Source organism: Vicia villosa, linkage group LG2, assembly GCF_029867415.1.
Source record: "Vicia villosa cultivar HV-30 ecotype Madison, WI linkage group LG2, Vvil1.0, whole genome shotgun sequence".
Taxonomy (NCBI): domain Eukaryota; kingdom Viridiplantae; phylum Streptophyta; class Magnoliopsida; order Fabales; family Fabaceae; genus Vicia; species Vicia villosa.
This window is the reverse complement of record NC_081181.1, coordinates 13,549,600-13,568,580: the sequence shown is the minus strand read 5'-3', so window position 1 is coordinate 13,568,580 and position 18,981 is coordinate 13,549,600. Positions and strand designations below refer to the sequence as shown.

General features: G+C 32.2%; 4 protein-coding genes across 4 annotated transcripts in view; 1 reads left to right on the top strand and 3 right to left on the bottom strand.

Moving 5' to 3' along the window:
• The first annotated feature begins 930 nt into the window (after window positions 1–930).
• Window positions 931–4,539, top strand: LOC131645923 (protein ALTERED PHOSPHATE STARVATION RESPONSE 1-like). Its single transcript, XM_058916111.1, has 4 exons — window positions 931–2,330; window positions 2,765–2,985; window positions 3,212–3,435; window positions 3,518–4,539. Exons 1-4 carry the CDS (start codon window positions 1,409–1,411, stop codon window positions 4,374–4,376), a joined length of 2,226 nt encoding a protein of 741 aa, XP_058772094.1. The 5' UTR covers window positions 931–1,408; the 3' UTR covers window positions 4,377–4,539.
• A 2,343-nt stretch (window positions 4,540–6,882) lies between these two features.
• Window positions 6,883–7,954, bottom strand: LOC131649257 (uncharacterized). The gene is made up of 3 exons (XM_058919023.1): window positions 7,681–7,954; window positions 7,233–7,590; window positions 6,883–7,110 (listed from the first exon to the last, which is right to left on the bottom strand). The coding sequence occupies exons 2-3, from the start codon at window positions 7,570–7,572 to the stop codon at window positions 6,935–6,937; spliced, it is 516 nt and encodes a 171-aa protein (XP_058775006.1). The 5' UTR covers window positions 7,573–7,590; window positions 7,681–7,954; the 3' UTR covers window positions 6,883–6,934.
• A 192-nt stretch (window positions 7,955–8,146) lies between these two features.
• On the bottom strand, window positions 8,147–9,405 carry LOC131649258 (uncharacterized). The gene is made up of 5 exons (XM_058919024.1): window positions 9,252–9,405; window positions 9,024–9,172; window positions 8,878–8,926; window positions 8,664–8,806; window positions 8,147–8,375 (listed from the first exon to the last, which is right to left on the bottom strand). Exons 1-5 carry the CDS (start codon window positions 9,298–9,300, stop codon window positions 8,289–8,291), a joined length of 477 nt encoding a protein of 158 aa, XP_058775007.1. The 5' UTR covers window positions 9,301–9,405; the 3' UTR covers window positions 8,147–8,288.
• A 7,720-nt stretch (window positions 9,406–17,125) lies between these two features.
• LOC131645921 (protein CHAPERONE-LIKE PROTEIN OF POR1, chloroplastic-like) overlaps window positions 17,126–18,981 on the bottom strand; it is a 2,118-nt gene continuing 262 nt past the window's right edge. The window contains exons 1-3 of the mRNA XM_058916110.1: window positions 18,775–18,981; window positions 17,749–18,106; window positions 17,126–17,630 (exon numbers count right to left, since the gene is read on the bottom strand). The exon at window positions 18,775–18,981 is cut by the window's right edge and continues 262 nt beyond it. Of these exons, the coding sequence (XP_058772093.1) occupies window positions 17,455–17,630; window positions 17,749–18,106; window positions 18,775–18,981 (741 nt within the window). The 3' untranslated portion in view covers window positions 17,126–17,454. The remainder of the gene's footprint in view (window positions 17,631–17,748; window positions 18,107–18,774) is intronic.

Below are 18,981 nucleotides of genomic sequence, written 5' to 3'. Positions count from 1 at the left end.
GGTTTGAAGATAAGTTAAGTTCGTGGGAAGGTCTCAAGCCGACCATTGTGTCCCAAGTCAAACTAACTGGCAGCAACATATCTAAAGTCTCAAATTCTGACATGAAGAGTTTCCTTGTTCTTAAAGCTTTTGATATAGTAGTGAATGTTAGGCCTCCAAAAAGGTGTATTGAAGTGACTTGGTCCCCTCCCCCTATGGGATGGATAAAGTGTAACATTGACGGCCTCGCAAAAGGTTCCCCTATGACAAGTTCTTGTGGCGGTATTTTTATAAACGACAAAGTTGGTCATATGGGAAGCTTTTGTAATTATCTCCATGAAGGAAATTCTGTTGTTGCAGAGCTTTTGGCGGCAGTTAAGGCTATTGAAATAGCTAAGGAAAGAGGTTGGTCTAAACTGCGGATTGAAACTGATTGCTCTTTTGTGGTAAAGGCTTTCTCAAACCCGAATATTGTCCCTTGGTACATCAAGTCTCGTTGGCTTTTTTGTTGTGCGCATACTCTTCAGATGGATTTTATGATTTCGCACACCTTCCGTGAAGTCAATTTTTGTGCTGACTTATTGGGTAATATAGGGTTTAAGACTAAGACTTTCACTTGGTTTGATAGTGTACATCCTGATTTAACTAAGGACTTTTTGCTTGACTTATAAGACATTCCTAGATTTAGACTTTGTAACTAATGGACCTTGTTTTTTTGTAGTCCTTGTAATCTTTTCTTTTATTAATGATATCTTATTTTGATTAAAAAAAAAAGTAGAACTTAAAAGAAAAACTCACAAATATTTAGAAAAAGGAAAATTTTATACTAAAATAAACAAAATTCAAACTTTAAAATAGTTAGTACTTCACAATTTACAAAGCAAAATCAATATGTCCAATTTCTTATAGTATCACTCCAAAGTCCTATTTTGAATTTTTTTTTATCACTCCAAAGTCCAAACTCTAAACAGTGTGCTTTTAACAAGAAATGCATCACCATGGCAGTACTCTCTCTCTCTTTCTCGAGCCCCAACATTTTTTACTCACCTGCCTCTTCTCTCTCCCTTGTCTGCAAATCTATCCTCTAGTTATGCCATTTCATTTCATTCTTTGTACCACATTTTCTTCTAATCCTAATGCTACAATCTTCAAACATTAATATACTAATCACTGCATTGTTTTAGTACTAACAACTATGTTCTTTTCTTGTTACTTGTTTGTTTGCTGCTGTTTTTCTGTTAAAGTTCCTTCATTTCTGTCTTAAAAAGAGGAAATGGTTTTAGCACAATCTTAGTAGAAACAAAAAAAAAACATTTTTTTCTTGTTCATGTTAAATAAAGCTTGTTTTTTTAGAAACCCTTTTGAAATTGAAGCTTGAAAGTTGCAACTTTTTGTACTAAAAGGCAAAAGGGTTGTGTGTTTGAGAGAGATGGGGTGTGTTGCTTCAAAGCTAGAGGAAGAAGAAGAAGTGGTAGCTATATGTAGAGAGAGAAAACGTCAGCTGAAGTTAGCTGTAGAGAGAAGATATGCACTTGCTGAGGCTCATTGTAAGTATTTTCACTCTTTGAATGCAGTGGCTGCAGGTATTAAGCTTTTTGTTGCAAGGCATTCTTCACCTTCTTCACCTTTTCTCATAACTTTCCCTCCTAAGGAGGGTTTTGAAGCTTCTTCTCATTCTCATTCATCAAGTGAAAATGTCATAAATAACCCTATGTTCCTTCAGCAAACACCTTCAGAAACCAAGCATGAGTCCATTGTTTGTGACTCATGCATTGCTTCAAGTTGTTCCTCAGAGTCTTCTGAGGAAGAGGGAGAAGGTGGTAGAGAAGAGGTGAATGAACAGCCTTGTGAATATTACTACATGCAAATGCCTATGCATATGAATATGAATATGAATATGCCTGTGCCACCTTCAATGCCATCACCACATAGAGATTTTGGTTGGGATTTCTTTTACCCTTTTGATAGTATGAGGCCTGAGGTTATGAATGGCTATCATCGAAACTCGGACGATGATTTGAGAGCGGTGAGGGAAGAGGAAGGGATTCCGGAGTTAGAGGAAGAAGTGGAAAGGGAACAAGAGGTTGAGCATAAGGTGGTGATGAGTGTTGAGGAGAACAGCAATGAAGTTGGCGATGAAAAGGCGAAGACGGTGAATGTGGTTAGTGAAAATGTTGGGGAACAAAAGGGGCTTGCAGTTCTTGATACACCTGCTGAAGGGAGAGAGTTGCTTGAAGCTTTGAAAGATATTGAGGATTATTTCATTAGGGCTTATGAGTCTGGTAAAGGTGTGACAAAGATGCTTGAGGCTAATAGGATTCCCCTTCATTCTAGTTTGGAGGAAATCAAAGGTGAGTCCTATATCTTCAATGTCTATATGTCAATCTCAGAACTTTATGAGATTGTTTTGAAAAGTACAATGTCTCAATTGTTGTTGAGTTTCTTGAATTGATTAATCTAAACCATTCAAATAAGTTTTAATCTATTAGATGTATTATATTTAGGGCCGTCTTAAGTTTTTGAAGGCCCTCTTTTGATTAGCTATAGTTTAACCATGGCAGATCTATTATGAGGCCCTATTTATTCATAATTTTTCTTGAAAATTTGAGGTCGGTGTTGTAGCTCATCTTGCATGTTCTCAAAGACGGCCCGACCCTGATTAAATAACCATGCACTAGAATAAACAAACATATCGAAATTGATATTCTGAATGTCTCGTATTGTGATGTGATATATATTGCATGCATCTATGTTTGAGAGTTTGAACCATTTGATATCAATGCAGAAAGTTCGACGAAACTCATTAATGCGATAACTTGGAAGTCCATGTCTTCTAGGCAATCATCATGCAAGAGTTTGGTGGTTCAGAATATGAAAGATTCTTCGAATTGGGTGGAATATAAGAATGATCTATTTGATGATTATGGAGGAATGGATTCAGGAAGTCATTTATTAACCTTAGGAAGGTTATATGCATGGGAAAAGAAACTCTTTGAAGAGGTTAAGGTAAGGTTAATTTTATCATTCCTTTTGTTTGAATCCATATTTTCTATTTTTTGATGAAACTGCTCGACCGAGTGTTCTCTGGAACCGATGAAAACCAATGGTTACTTTCACTTGAGAATTTTCGAGCATTTTCTTTCATTCATTCTTGTAAGATTTTCTCTTTTCAAGCATGTTTTTTCTCTCGGTTGACACATCTTGCCGATATTTGATAAATTCCTTGCCATAGGCTGGAGATAGTACGCGGAAAAATTATGAGAAGAAATGCGCGCAATTGAGAAATAAGAATGTTAGAGGAGACGATGAATTAAGCATGGACAAGACTAGATCTGATTTGAAAGATCTGTATGCTGGAATCTTGGTTGCAATTCGACGTGCAGAGTCGATCTCAAAGAGAATTCAGAAAATGAGAGATGAAGAATTACAGCCTCAAGTTGTTGAACTATTGAAAGGGTGAGTTATAGTATAGCACTTGATATTAACCATACTAAAAGTTAGTTTCGTCGATTTGTAATTTTCCATTTTCCAAATGCAGCTTGACACAATCATGGAAAATCATGTTGGAGTCCCACGAAACACAGAAGAAGATTCTTTCTGAAGTTAAGTACTTCACATGTCCAGCGGACGGTAAATTTTGCAACCAATCTCGCGGATTGGCAACACTCCAGCTCGAAGCTGAGCTTCACCATTGGCGCATGTGCTTTAGAGAGTACACCGCAGCTCAGAAAGCATACGTAGAAGCCTTGCATGGATGGTTAAGTAAGTTCATAGTCCCTGAAGTTGAATTTTGCTCGAGAAGCAGAAACGTTTCCATGCCAATGCCATTTCAAGTCAACGGGCCGCCATTGCTCGTGATATGCAACGAGTGGTTAAATTCCCTGAGAAAATTACCTGATAAGACGGTAGTACTTGCGTTGAAAAGCGTTGTGAAAGATGTGAAAGCGCTTTGGATTCAACAATGTAAAGAGCAACAACAGAAGAGGAAAGTAGATAGCTTAACGAAAGATTTAGATCGAAGATATCTAGGGTCGTATAAACTGAAGACTAAGATGCTTGAGTTGCAAGTAACAGAACATAGATCAGAAGAGGAAGCGGTTTGTGAAGACGAATGCATGATAGAGAAAAGTGATTACTTGGAGACACTGAGTAGAAAACTTGAGTTAGAGAAGGAGAAGCATTACAGTTGCATGCAAGAAACTCAGAGGATGACATTGAATGGAATGCAATTTGGATTTTCTCGAGTACTAGAATCTTTGACAGAGTTCTCTAAAGCATCACAGAAAATGTACAATGATCTTGTGGCTTTTAGTGAAAATAGTGAGAAAGGTGAGAATGTTTCGTATTTAGAAGGTGGTTGCAATGTCGAAAACTGCAGCAACCAAAATGGACAGTAGAATCAATTGTACTAGTATTAGTTTAGGAGGTGGTTTATGTAATTATGTTGTTATTATGTTTGGTGTTTATGTCGAAGCAGCTCGCTGAGACGTCGATTTTTAAGGTATTTGTTTAGTTGATCAAGTGCAGACATCAATTTTTAATGTATTTTGCACTATTAGTGTTGCCATTGTTGTTGTATTGTTAAGAATGTACAATTAGTTGTTGTTTCTTTTAATATTTTGTTAATTTACATGTGTTTATTCTTCCTTAGATATGAGTTTGGATCCTCTAAAGTGGTGGTTTCAAGTTTCATTGGAGATCAAAGATGCAAAGTGTTTTATTCATTCACCCTTATATTATTTTTTTACTAAAGCAAATTCAATTCAGAGTAGTTTCAAAAAACACCCATCAAAACCTATTAATGGCATACATCCAATTTTAAAATAGTTCTTGCAAGCATTCAAGAAAACCAATAGTCTCTGAAATAATTAAGGGGATTTCATTTTTTCAAATTGCATATCCCTTTTTGACCTTGTTCCAGAATCTCCATTACCCTTGTTCCACCCACGATCTTGGCCCTTTTTCACATATACAATGTCATCTTGAGTTCTTTCCTTTACTTACACTTTGTATCCGATGAAAATGAGACTAAAGTGTAAAAATAATTACATCAAAACAGATAATGTGTCTCCCGTAGATAAGAGTAGTCGCCAAGTGGTCATAAGTATTTGGTAACGGGCAAAGCAGGAAAATTGCCTTATCTTCGTCATCAATCTTCACTCCCAGACTCGCTAGATCAATGATTATGTTATTGAAGATATTTACATGGTGCAAATCAGATATTTCCTACATCTTTAGATTGTATAGTCGTTGTTTCGCGAACAATTTGTTCACCAATGTCTTTCACATAAATTGACTCTTCAATTTATCTCCAACCTCATTTGGAGTCGTCAGATCCAGGATGTGATACACCACCTCGTATGAAACGCACATGCGAATCAATTATGCAACTTTCTCCTTCATTCATGCCTAATTAGTATCCTCCATGTCGTTTGATTTCGTCTCACGCAAATCTTTTGTAAACTTATTGAGCCAACATATCCTTAACATTCCTTAATCATAATCAGAAATTACATGTCTTAGTCGAACCTTGTGTTACTTCGAATTTCGCACAACCATCATCTAATACCAATTGTTAGAATAACAACCAATATAAAAGATTAAATGTAAATGAGCGTAAAAGACGAATACTTATCTTATTAGTTAGAATTCTAAAATTATAAACCATATATAATACTATGGTTCAATTAACCTAAACTTTAATCCTCATTTACCTACAACAAACAATTATCCATGTACATAATAATCTCTACAACATTGATCTATACTTAATATACTAAAATGTAAAACCCAATGTTTGACAAATTATGTAAAATTCATACATTTTAAAATAAGTTAACCTTTATTTTTTTTATCATTAGTCTCTCAAATTTATAAAATAAAACTCAGTCTTTTAAATGAAAGAATGTGTGAGCCTATTCTCACTCTTACCAAAAAAAAGCATTTGATGCAAAATAAAACATCAGAATTTTTAAGTTTCTCTGTATATGCTTTGACGCAAGAAAAGAGTATTTAAAATGATATACAAATCTTTCATTACATTGACGATGATTTACTAAACAGATAGTATTTTAGTACATGCACAAAATTGTTAGTATTTTGTAAAATTGATAGACTAAATTAATAAATTTCAAGTTTCCAAAAATGGTGATTAACTTCTTTTGAGATTCTTTAGATTAAATACTTTTCAACCTTTGTTAAAAGAAAAAAAGAAACTTTCAACCAAACACAAACTCTGTCCCTGTCGCATGCTGAAAAGGTTGAAGGTGCAGCAGTCTTTACTTTTTCCAGCAGATACGTACAAGTACATAATGCAAGTGCTAATGACCCATCAATAAGAAAAGACAAATGCATAATCACCTAAAGCTTTAGGACAAAACACCAAAACCTAGCAGGCTTAAAATATTTTAGGCCTATAGTGAAAAATTGGATTCTCTCTGTCAAACATTTGACGCATTTACATATTCGGTATTTGTATGCATTAGTTCATCAGACGGTTCAAATTTAATATAAATTTTAGTTTTTTAGGCCCTGAACTTAAAATATGCATCTTCACTTCATTCTAATTTGCTAGATGAACAGTTACATTTCATTCAATGTTTTGTACAATATGCAAAATCATTATACATTCTAAAAATGCTTGATATATGACCATGCTGCATGTAAATGAAAAATTACAAGTTTCAGCTTCTGATACAAGATTGCCATGTTTTCCTGTCTATCTTAAGTACAGAGAAACCAAGAATGGAAACATAACTTTGATTTCAATAAGAGCAGCAGGGAAGCGTATGCCCAAAATGGGACGATTTCTACTGCAACCGGTTATGTACAGCTGACACGGGTCAGCTATATGGTTATATAACAGTAACATTCCCTGTAAACCCTTTGACATGATCATGCAACTGAATAATTACAAATTTCACATTTTAATATAAAGATCGCCACGTTTTTCGGTCTACCTTGGGTACAGAGAAACCAAGAATTGGGATAAGATTATGACTTCGCTAACAACAGCAGCAGGGGAGTGTATGCCCAGAAATGGGACAATATCGACCTGCAACCAGTTCTCTACAACCGACCCTACTACGGCGCTAGCTACGAGCCCTCCTATGGTTATAACAGTAGCCTTCCCTGCAAAAATGTAGAAGAACTGGTATGAATATCACCACTCATGAAACAAAAATTTCAATGAATTGTGAAGAACTGATATTATGTGCACAAAATCAAAATGCATGACAAAGCAAGCTCTTTACCTAACTTAACATTCTTTTTGGTCATGCAGTATAGGGAAGCTCCAAAGCTACCAGCCAAGATGAGTCCCGGAACATCGGCCCCGGCGTAACCTGCAGGGGGAATAGAAGAACCACTAAGATAGGTTAAACCTATCAGTGCACCATATACTCCAGCTTGTAAACCAAAATCACTGGTGGAAGGTGAGTCAATTGAAACTGGTGGTTTCTTCATGGTGGATTGCATCCATTGAGGCATCGATCCTACAACTTGAGACTGAATGCGCTTAACATCGGCATAGCGAACACTACTGTTCACTACTTTTCCTGCTCGCCGCTGAGTCATGCTCTGCTTAAGTAACATGTCATATGCAGCCTCGACCTAATAAAACACACCAATTCCATCAATAAGCAAACAGACTTACTACGTAGAATACTAAAACATGCATTTGAATTGAGGGAAAAGTGCGACCTGTGAAATGGCTTCTTGGTCATCTTTACAAGCCGGAAGTGATGCCGGCGAATCGGTGGTGGTCTGGAGAAAGGTGAACTGGAAGTCATGCGGTCGGACTGGAGGGGGATAGGGGATGTTGTGGCAGACATTTGTGTGTTTAGAGGTTAACAGAAAAGAAGAAAAAATAAAGGAGCTAACCAAAAGAGCTGCGGTGCGGGCTACGGGTACAGTTAGTTCTTTTACAACCGTTGATGCTAAAAATGAAAATCATTTTCTTAGATTTATTTATTTACGATACAACGAGTCGTACGCAACTTGATTACTGTTTCTTCTACGCTAGTGTGACTGTTACACTTTTCAAAGCCAACAAAGGACAGCTGAAAGATTAGCAAACACAAGATGCCAAAAGTCGGTATTTCATGAAAGTATGTTAAGATTGCTTTATAATTAAATTTAATGGCACCAAACAAGGAGACAAGAGAGATTACACAGATAATTAATAAGATTGCTTTATAATTAAATTAAACGGCATCAAACAAGGAGACAAGAGAGATTACAAAGATTATTAATCTGACTATCATCTTACATCACAGCAGGTAATTAGATACAAACTCATATGGCAAAGATCAATCTGATCGAATTCCACCCATGAAGGTCCTTGGATCAGGGCAGTTTCCACTAAACTGAGCTTGTGAAAAATCAAAACCCGGGTTCTGAAAGATGCACAGCATAATCAACAAGAATAGAAGTTAGAGGCAATAAGGTTATTCCAGTTTAACCCAAATAATGTAATGTGAGTATGAATTATCATAGTCATCTAAGTCTAACACAATCTATAACTGTTGCCACAAAACTCATGCAACAGTCAACGCATGAACATAGTAGCATATTACTTACTTGTAGGATAAGAAATACTTGGAACAACATTCATAATTTAAAATTGAACAACAGAGTATCAAAATCAAGTTTCAGACAAAGGATATACTGAAAGTAAAACTGACCTCCTCTTGAAATCTTTGAAGCATGAGGCGTTTCTGTTCAAGATCAGTAGAGTAAGCATCCAACTGACCTTGACCTAATATGGGAGAAGCCCATGTCTGACCCTTATCTCTTTTATTCAAGGTTATATGCATTATATCATCCTCTGCATTTCAAATTCCAAAATCAGCATCAATCAAAGAAATTAACCTAACTAAACACAAATATGAACATTACCTAAAGTCCAGAAGGAAGAATCAGTCTTCACCGGCGAACTAAGATCATGCTGACAAATCAAACCAAATAGAAATAACAAAGTATGAGATCATGATTAGGATGATGAATTAAGGAAGAAAATAAAAGGGGAATGAAATTAGGGTTACATTGAGAAAGGGAGGATTGCCTTTGATACCAAGCTGAATATGTTTGGACTGAATGTTACAGTAAAAAAGCTTGGAATGAACATTTGGAGGAAGATTGATGTAGATATCGACCTCGTCTAGGGTTTGATCCCATTCGAAAACCTTTTGACCTAAATCGAGAAATGGATTTTGTTTGAAGAAAAACGAAATGGAATTGGAGAGATAGAGATTAGGGGAAGTAGAAAGTACCGTTGTGGAGGAAGATGTGACGCTTCTCCGGTGCCAATTTCTCTGCCATTTTTCTGTGTTTTTTTTGCTTCTTCTTCGTCTTTCTCCTTGTTTTGCACAGTTCCAGGATTTTGTATCGCGTGCTTATCTACCCTACTCTCTGCTGCAACAATCTCAGCCTTTAGATTAATCCAATGGTTCAAAATAAATATGTTCAATGTTGAGATGTGGTGTTGCAAACTGATATAAATATAGATTGAAAATTCATTGTTTCTAATAAAAGTTTTGGTTCATCACAAAAACAAAAACGTTAAAGTTCAAATTTATTTATAAAAAAAATTATATTTAATTCTTTAATTCTTTACAAAATTCAATTCAATTAAATTCAATTAGTCCTTGTGTTTATAAACACATTATAATATCATCTATCTACTTAATATAAATTCAAGGTTGTCATGATGATAACGTTAGACACAACCCTAACCCTAATTCTTACTTGGCATAATATTAAAATCCTATTGCTTATGTGGCATGATACTAAAATTTAGAATTTTTATCATTCTTATTTTAATTCTTCACACCAACTCCAATTCAATACCACAATTAATAATAATATTAAAAATAAATAATAATAATAATAATAATAATAATAATAATAATATAATAATATTAAATGATCACTACTACTAATAATAAAATAATATCTAACTAATAATAATAGTAAAATAGTAATAATAATAATAATAATATAATACAATAACCGACTACTATAATTATAAATAATAATAATAATAATAATATATTCAATTAACACTTATATATTAATATCCTAATTCTCTTTCTTTTATACAAACAATATTTATTTTTCAAATTATAATAACGATATAATAATATTAAATCACCACTATTAATAATGATAATATAATATCTAGCTAATAATAATAGTATAATAAAACATAAATTAAAAATTTTGGAATTATAATAATATTTTTATTTTTTAATGAGAAAAATAACTTCATCAATAAGATTCAAAAACACATTTTAATGCATGTGATGTGATCACCAAGGCGATAATATTATTTTTATTTTTGTTAGACAACTATTGTACTTTAAGTGAGTGAAAATAAAATATATATACGAAACTCAAAAAATTAGTTTTGCATTTTATAATATATATATATATATATATATATATATATATATATATATATATATATATATATATATATATATATATATATATACACACACAAATATATGCTCATAAAAATATAAATGAAAATAAGATTAAATTTAAATTTTGAAATTTCAAAATTTTAATATTATTTCTAATAAGTAGTTTTTAATTTTTTAATATATTAATTAAAATATATACTCATAGATTATTATTATTTTTGTTTGACAATTTTTATACCGCTCAATATTCTCATAACATTTCATTAGTAATTGTTATTTAGAATTATTTTTTCGGTCTTTGAAAAATTAATAAAAAAATACAATAGTTTTTTATTCTTACATTTCTCTTATCCCTTTAATTTTGTAAATCATATATCGTGTAACTTCTCTATCCCTTTAATATTGTGTAACTCTCATATCTCTTATTATTGTTATACATCATTAATGAATAAGCAATTTTCAATTTTGTAACCACTTTTTTTTCTATTTATTTTAATATCCTTTATTAATACAACTCTTTTTCAAACAATATTACTAGCATTTATATACCACTTTTTTCTAGCAATATTATTAAACCATCTTTCTATAATATTATCTAAAAATAGTTTTTCAATTCTTTGAAAAACTAATAAAAATATATAATAGGGATAGAATAAAAATTAAAATAAAATATAAATTTAAACTTTTGAAATAATTTATTTTGAAATAATTTATTATGAAAATATTAATTTAATAAATTATTCAGTTACAATTACTCTAATATTTATAGTTTTGCATAATGACACATTATTGCAAAATATATTGTATTTAATTACAATTCATTTTTGGAAGAAAAATCAGTTACAATTTTCTAATTAGATTAATTTTTAATTATTGCAAAAATTAATGTTTAGAAAATAAATTGTTATATGAAACGGTCCATTCAATAAAAATTTAAATTATAAATTTAATATAAATTAAATTTTGTAGTTTGTGTTGCTATTATAAATTCAATCAAGATATATGTGATTTTTGATTTCTTACCATGCTATCATTTTATTATTTTATTTTATTATTCTGAATGAGATCAATTTGTCTCACTCTCTTCCTTAAATAGATAAACTCCTTTCATTTCTTCCTCACACCATCCTTTGATTTCTTATTTATCTAATCCAAAAGCTCTTGGAAGGTTCACTTTTTTTATTTGACATCTATTCAAATCTATTTCATGTCCATATTTTTTCGTATAAATTTTATTTTATTACTTTTGATCATATTCATATTTATTTTATAAGTATTATTTTGGTCATATTCAACTTTATTTCATACTCATATTCATATTGTGTAATATAATTTCTAATTATTATTTTACAGGTTTTGCAATTTTAAAGAGTCTAATCAGCCAAGCTCCTACAAACAACAATTTTATAACGAAAATTGAAATATATGTCTCTTACAATCATCTAGAGCATTTAAATTCTAAAAGCGGTAATACATATGCTTATGTTAATAAATTTTTATTTTTTTATTAATTTTTAATTTTTTTGGTTTAATTTCCTTCCTCTTTCAATGAGTATTGAAATATACGAATTTCGCAATAATTTAGATCATCAAATTTCTAGAACTATAATGCACATGCTTTCGTCGAAATACAATCATATTAATTAGATGAGCTATGCTATATGTCACGAAAAAATTGCTCACGAATACGCTTTTATGTTATATTTTTATGAATTTACTTATTTCTTTAATAATTTTATGGTTACATATTTTTTATATATAACTACAATGAGATAGAATGAAAATAATAAGAAAGGACTACGTGTTATATCAAAATGAAATCCACCGTCATAGTTCACTCTAGTTACTAGTCTATGAAGTCCTAAAAGCTAGATCACTTTTAACTCCTCTATAATAAGCATTTAAAACATTGATGCATTTGAAATCACACTTGTTCTTCAAATGTTTGTATGCATCGTTTTGAAAAGAAAGGTTAATGAATTTAATAATAGAAGTGGTGGATGCATATGATACATTCGCAAGAAATTCGTGAAATACTGTTTCGGGATATTAAGCATTTCTCTAATTAGATTATTAGTATTTGTTTAATTTCCTTCTTTCCCTTATGATTTCTTTCAAATATAACCATATTAATAATATTTAAATTCCATTTAATTGTTAGGAAATTTTTTGTTTGTTTTAATTTCCATTATCTCAATTTGAAAATGTTTTTATGGTTTATCGATCAATATGGAATGGTTGACGTTGTTACTCTTTATATAAAGAAAGATTTTATTCGTTTAAACAAACTATTTCTATCAATCAAGACTCTTACACTATAATTAGTGCATATTGATAATATTTAATTTTCATTTTAATTGTTATAATGTTTTATTTCTTTTTTAATTGCAATAATCTATGAATTTACATTCTATTTCAACCATTAATGAATTATTAAAAATAATAAAATATATTTCTCACTATTTATGATATTTATCTATCCAAATTGTAACTCTTAAAAAATTGAAACTCCATTTTACTATATATTAATGATGTTATCTGCTAATAAAAATTTTAACTTTGCACTTAGTACCAAATTTTGATATTTCTCACTATTAGAAATTTTAAAATTATAATTTTTACTAATTATTGGTAGAAATAATAAATGTTTAAATGACAACCAATCAAACTGTTATTTTATATATTATTTATTTATTAAAATTATTAAATTTTTAAGATACAATCTAATTGAGAAAATTTAATGTAATTCTTATATTACTTACAATTACATCTATCTTTTTTATAATTCCATAAAATACATATTCTCAAATATTATAACAAACTCATATATAATAATTATTCAAATAAAATTATTAGAAAAAAAATCCTATAAACATAACCAATTAATCCTCTATATTATTCTTAAAATTCATAAAACTGCATATAATTACTCAAATAAAATCATTTAAGAAATACTCCATAAACAAAACAATAATCTAAAGTTTAAATTTTCATATACAATATATTACAGTCAACCGCGCAACGCGCGGGTTATATACTAGTTATTGAAATACATACATTATCATGCGCGTTATGAAATCATTAAACCCAAAAGGTAATTGTACCAAAATTATTTAAAAATTTAAAATATTATCATACCATCAAATTTCAAAAAACCATTATACCAACCATTAGAACTTCAAAATCTAAAATATTTGGTATCATAAAAAAAATCAACAAAACAAAGTGCCATAATATTTCCAAAAACATTGTACCAACTATTACACCTTGAAAATCAAACATCATAATGTCATAAAATCCAAAAGGTAAGATAATTAAAATGGAAGGAAACGTTAAGTAAATAGTCATTGGGTAAATTCAGGAGTAGGCATGAATTCAAAACTACTAGGTCCACTTTATAGAGGTTGAGATGAACGTGGAGGACGAAATGGAGGTGTTAGTAGTCAAATTGATGAAGTTTCAAGTTCTGAAAAACATGCAATGATAGAAGGTGATGATGGCCTAACATGAAGAGGTAGTAGCCTAACAAGAAGATGCTTTATAAGACGAGGTCATACAGCTGTTGATTGCGGTGATTCCCGCTACATAAAGATTAACATGGCATTATATTAAAATAAGGTTATGTAGAAGTAGAAGCGGCAAATTATTACCTGTGACAAATTCTATGATTGAGGCTAAGATTGTAATAAACTCTACATAATGGCTATTTTCTTCTTTGCTTTCTTTTTTTTTTCTTTTTTCACATACCCATGTTTTTTCATAATGATCTGTTTCACCACATTTTGAGAAAATCACTTCATAATTTCTTTTAGCCTTGCGGTGTCCGCTCTCATGCATATCTTGTGAATTGGATCTTTCCTTCTATGCTTTTTTGGTTTGTCAATAGGTCTTTTCATCTTGGTTGTTTTTCACTTAGGATACTTTGTAAATGACCTAAACTCTTGGTTGTTGACTGGTTGAAAGTAGTGATCATAAGTAGAAATTAAAGCTTCTTAACATTATGTGTTATAGCTGCAATGACATGAATACAAGGTATGCCTATCAATTGCCACATTTGATAAGTGTGTGTTGCAATGACATGAATACAAGGTATGACTATCAATTCCCACATTTGATAAGTGTGTGTCTGTAACACTAAGTTCACTCCAAGGCTTGTGTTATGTCTTCAAAGCTCATGTGGGAGTGAGTCAAATAAGTCCTTATCACTTGATAAGACATGAAGTTCTAGCCATATCTCACACGGTCTCCTTTGTGACTTTCAAGTAATGTTAGAAAACATTCATAGTTATCATTTATCTCAACATCAACCACAACATATGCCATAACATAAAACTGATTATTTTCATCTTGAGCAACAACTGATAGGAGTTACCCCATAATATCCTTTCACTCATCAAGACCTATTAATGGCATACATCGGCTTTAAAGTCATTCTTGCAAGCATTCAAAGAACCTATAATCTTTGAAATAACTGAGGGGATTCCAATTTGGACAACACTTCCATCTTTGTCGTTGATCTGAGGTTTCTTCTCATTAGCTCAGTCAAGTAATCTCAAGTTTGTCCATATTATTCCTTCTCATAACCTTCTATTACCAATGTTGTTTTTTTTCAGTGTCCTGAATAATTTCTTTTTATTGATATGGACAAAATGCCTCTCCTTTATTATCTTGTATGCTTGACTCATTCTAAGGTCGAATGGTATCATTAATCTTTGCTTCAATTTATTTGTAACCCAATCTCTACTAGTTGACCTGTTCCTAAACACTCCACAACATGTATGTTCTAGACGAGTGTTTTAGTCTAACAAGTGCAGCTGTTGCTATTCCATGAGCAGAAGACAACCCATGGGCATTCCTCAACACAAAATATACCCATATCCATTACTTTATCATTCTTTTTCCACTTAATTTCCTTTCAAAGATCAATGTTTCACGATATTCTTAAAATCTTTCAATCTTATAAATCACATCCCTACTTTTAGCTTAACTTAACTTCACCAAAAACAACATTAGAGTTTAAAACAAAAAATTCAAACTTTGAACTTCTCTCGTATGCTCAAAATATGATGTATACTAAGTAGATTCAAATTAAACATTTTCTCTATCTTTCCCATTTTACTCAACCAACTTTCCAACAATCTTTCCTTGGTTTGTATTTGTCATTATCATCTTCATCACTTTCACTTTCTGACTCAAAGTTATCACTATCAAAGTCACTTTCAAAATCAGTTACAAACGCTTCTACAAAACAACACAAATTGGTCTTCTTTAGTGATGTCGTTGTTGATGTTAAGTTTATAATAAAAATGAATCTTATATTTGTCTCTATCTCTGGTATGTTGTACGTCGTCTTATCGATTTGAATCAATTGTCATCACCATTGTTGATGCCATCAAGAATGATCTTGTTAGAAACGAAAGGTTGTGGTTGTGTGGGAGGCGAAAAACAATGACCGAAATAATATGAAAGGTGTGAGACTAAAGAGAGAACATTAATTCTTTCTCTTTGTATTATGTGAAAGAAAAAAAGACTGATAGTGCGTTTTTGGTAGATAAGAGTAGTCACCAAGTGGTCATAAGAATTTGGTAACGAGCAAAGCAAAATAATTGTCTTATATTCGTTATCAATCGTCACTCCCAGACTCGCTAGGTTAATGATTATGTTGTCGAAGATATTAATATGTTGCAAATCAGATCTTTCTTACATCTTTAGACTGTATAGTCGCTGCTTCGCGAACAATTTGTTTACCAATGTCTTTGACATAAACTAACTCTTCAATTTGTCTCAAACCTCATTCGGAGTCGTCAGATCCAGGATATGATACACCACCTTGTCTGAAACGCACATGTGAATCAATTATGCAACTTTTTCAATCATCTATGCCTAATTGGTATCCTTCATGTGTTTGGTTTCGTCTCACGCGAATCTTCTGTCAACGTATCCTTAACCTTCCTTTACCATAAAAGCATATGAGCCTATTTAGCCTTTTTAAAAATTTAACATCACAATTTTTAAGTTTCTCTGTATTTGCTTTGACGCAAAAAAGAGTATTTAAAAAGATATACAAATCTTTCATTACTTTGATGAAGATAGTATTTTTTTTTTTTTTTTTTGCTATTTGCACCGGTGTCGACCCACCACAGGTGGGCCACTAATGATGAAGATAGTATTTTAGTACATGCACAAAATTGTTAGTATTTTGTAAATTTGATAGACTAAATTAATAAATTTCAAGTTTCCAAAAACGGTGACCAACTTCTTTTGAGATTCTTTATATTTAAATACTTTCCAACCTTTGTCAAAAGAAAAAGAAACTTTCAATTCAACTAAACACAAACTGTGTCGCATGCTGAAAAGGCTGAAGGTGCAGCAGTCTTTACTTTTTCCAGCAAATACGTACAAGTAGATAATCCAAGTGCTAATGACATCAATAAGAAAAGACAGATGCATAATCACATGAAGCTTTAGGACAAAACACCAAAATATTTTAGGCTTAAAATATTTTAAGCCTATCATAAAAAATTGGATTCTCTATGTCAAACATTTGTCACATTTACACATTCGGTATTTGTATGCATTCGGTCAAGATCAGACGGTTCAAATTTAATATAAATTTTAGTTTTTTATGCCCTGAACTGAAAATATGCATCTTCACTTCTTTCTAATTTGCTAGATAAACAATTACATTTCATTCTTGTACAATATGCAATCATTATACATTCTAAAAATGCTTGATGTATGACCATGCTTCATGTAAATGAAAAATTACAAGTTTCAGCTTCTGATACAAGATTGCCATGTTTTCCTGTCTATCTTAAGTACAGAGAAACCAAAGAAACCAAGAATGGAAACATAACTTTGATTTCACTAAGAGCAGCAGGTAAGTGTATGCCAGAAATGGGACGATTTCTACTGCAACCGGTTATGTACAGCTGACATGGGTCAGCTACATGGTTATATAACAGTAGCATTCCCTGTAAACCCTTTGACATGATCATGCAAATGAATAATTACAAATTTTAATATAAACATCGCCGTGTTTTTCGGTCTACCTTAGGTACAGAGAAACCAAGAATTGGGATAAAATTATGACTTCGCTAACAACAGCAGCAGGGGAGTGTATGCCTAGAAATGGGACAATATCGACCTGCAACCAGTTCTCTACAACCGACCCTACTACGGCGCCAGCTACGAGCCCTCCTATGGTTATAACAGTAGCCTTCCCTGCAAAAATGTAGAAGAACTGATATGAATATCACCACTCATGAAACAAAAATTTCAATAAATTGTGAAGAACTGGTATTACGCGCACAAAATCAATATGCATGACAAAGCTTCTTACCTAACTTAACATTCTTTTTGGTCATAAAGTACAAGGAAGCTCCAAAACTACCAGCCAAGATAAGTCCCGGAACATCGGCCCCGGCGTAACCTGCAGGGGGAATAGAAGAACCACTAAGATAGGTTAAACCCATCAGTGCACCATATACTCCAGCTTGTAAACCAAAATCACTGGTGGAAGGTGAGTCAATTGAAACTGGTGGTTTCTTCATGGTGGATTGCATCCATTGAGGCATCGATCCTACAACTTGAGACTGAACACGCTTAACATCAGCATAGCGAACACTGCTGTTCACTACTTTTCCTGCTCGCCTCTGTGTTAGGCTCTGCATAAGTAACATGTCATATGCAGCCTCGACCTAATAAAACACACCAATTCCATCAATAAGCAAACAGACTTAATATGTAGAATAATAAAAATACTTAAATAGACACTGAAAATGTGAGTGTATTAAGAGAGTGTAAGGGGTATGTAAATGATTTTCGCGCCTCATAGCGGAGTGTAAGGGTATGTAAATGACTTTCGCGACTAATAGCCTTTTTTATAACAAATACGTGGTTGAATTTTATTACCAGCACTAATGGCTGTTTTACTTTCATCCATTAGCCTTCAAATTACCAATTATTCTACTCATGAATAGGATTTCAGTCCAATCGCGTGAACTTAAAGATTAAGTGTATGTTTGGCTCTACTTTTGCGGGAGCCAAAAGTGATTTTGGAAGTATAAAATTGATTTTGACATGTTTGGTATTCTAAAAGCGGAATTGATTTTGTCTCCAAAATTTGATTCTACTTGAAGTAAAATTTATAGCTTTTAAGTTTAAACACGATTGTTATTCTAAAATTAATTATTCAACTCAATTTTGCATGAAAGTACCCAAATATAAATCAGCTGAATCAATTTTACATAATCAATTCAATCATACTCAATTTTGCTCACCATAGAACCAAACACACGCTAACTAACGGAAAGAAGAAAAACACACAACAATTAACATGCATTGAAATTGAGGTGAAAAGTGCGACCTGTGAAATGGCTTCCTGGTCATCTTTACAAGCCGCAACAATCGAGTTTTTGGCGCGCAGTATATCATCAAACGAAGCACCTTCCGATACACCTAACAGCTTCAGCGCGTTCTCCACCGACATCTCGAACGGCGCCGAGTCATCAGCTCTGGAGCCTGCGTGAACCGGTCCGACGCTCCTCGTTGACGCGTGTCTCCACCTTCTCTG

Coding starts and splice junctions, on each gene's coding strand:
- LOC131645923 (XM_058916111.1), top strand. CDS start 1,409: ATGGGGTGTGTTGCTTCAAAGCTAGAGGAAGAAGAAGAAGTGGTAGCT. Junction 2,331..2,764: donor TAGTTTGGAGGAAATCAAAG/GTGAGTCCTATA, acceptor ATATCAATGCAG/AAAGTTCGACGAAACTCATT. Junction 2,986..3,211: donor AACTCTTTGAAGAGGTTAAG/GTAAGGTTAATT, acceptor TCCTTGCCATAG/GCTGGAGATAGTACGCGGAA.
- LOC131649257 (XM_058919023.1), bottom strand. CDS start 7,572: ATGTTACTTAAGCAGAGCATGACTCAGCGGCGAGCAGGAAAAGTAGTG. Junction 7,111..7,232: donor CAAAAAGAATGTTAAGTTAG/GTAAAGAGCTTG, acceptor ACATTTTTGCAG/GGAAGGCTACTGTTATAACC.
- LOC131649258 (XM_058919024.1), bottom strand. CDS start 9,300: ATGGCAGAGAAATTGGCACCGGAGAAGCGTCACATCTTCCTCCACAAC. Junction 9,173..9,251: donor TCACATCTTCCTCCACAACG/GTACTTTCTACT, acceptor TTCTCGATTTAG/GTCAAAAGGTTTTCGAATGG. Junction 8,807..8,877: donor TTCTTCCTTCTGGACTTTAG/GTAATGTTCATA, acceptor TTTGAAATGCAG/AGGATGATATAATGCATATA.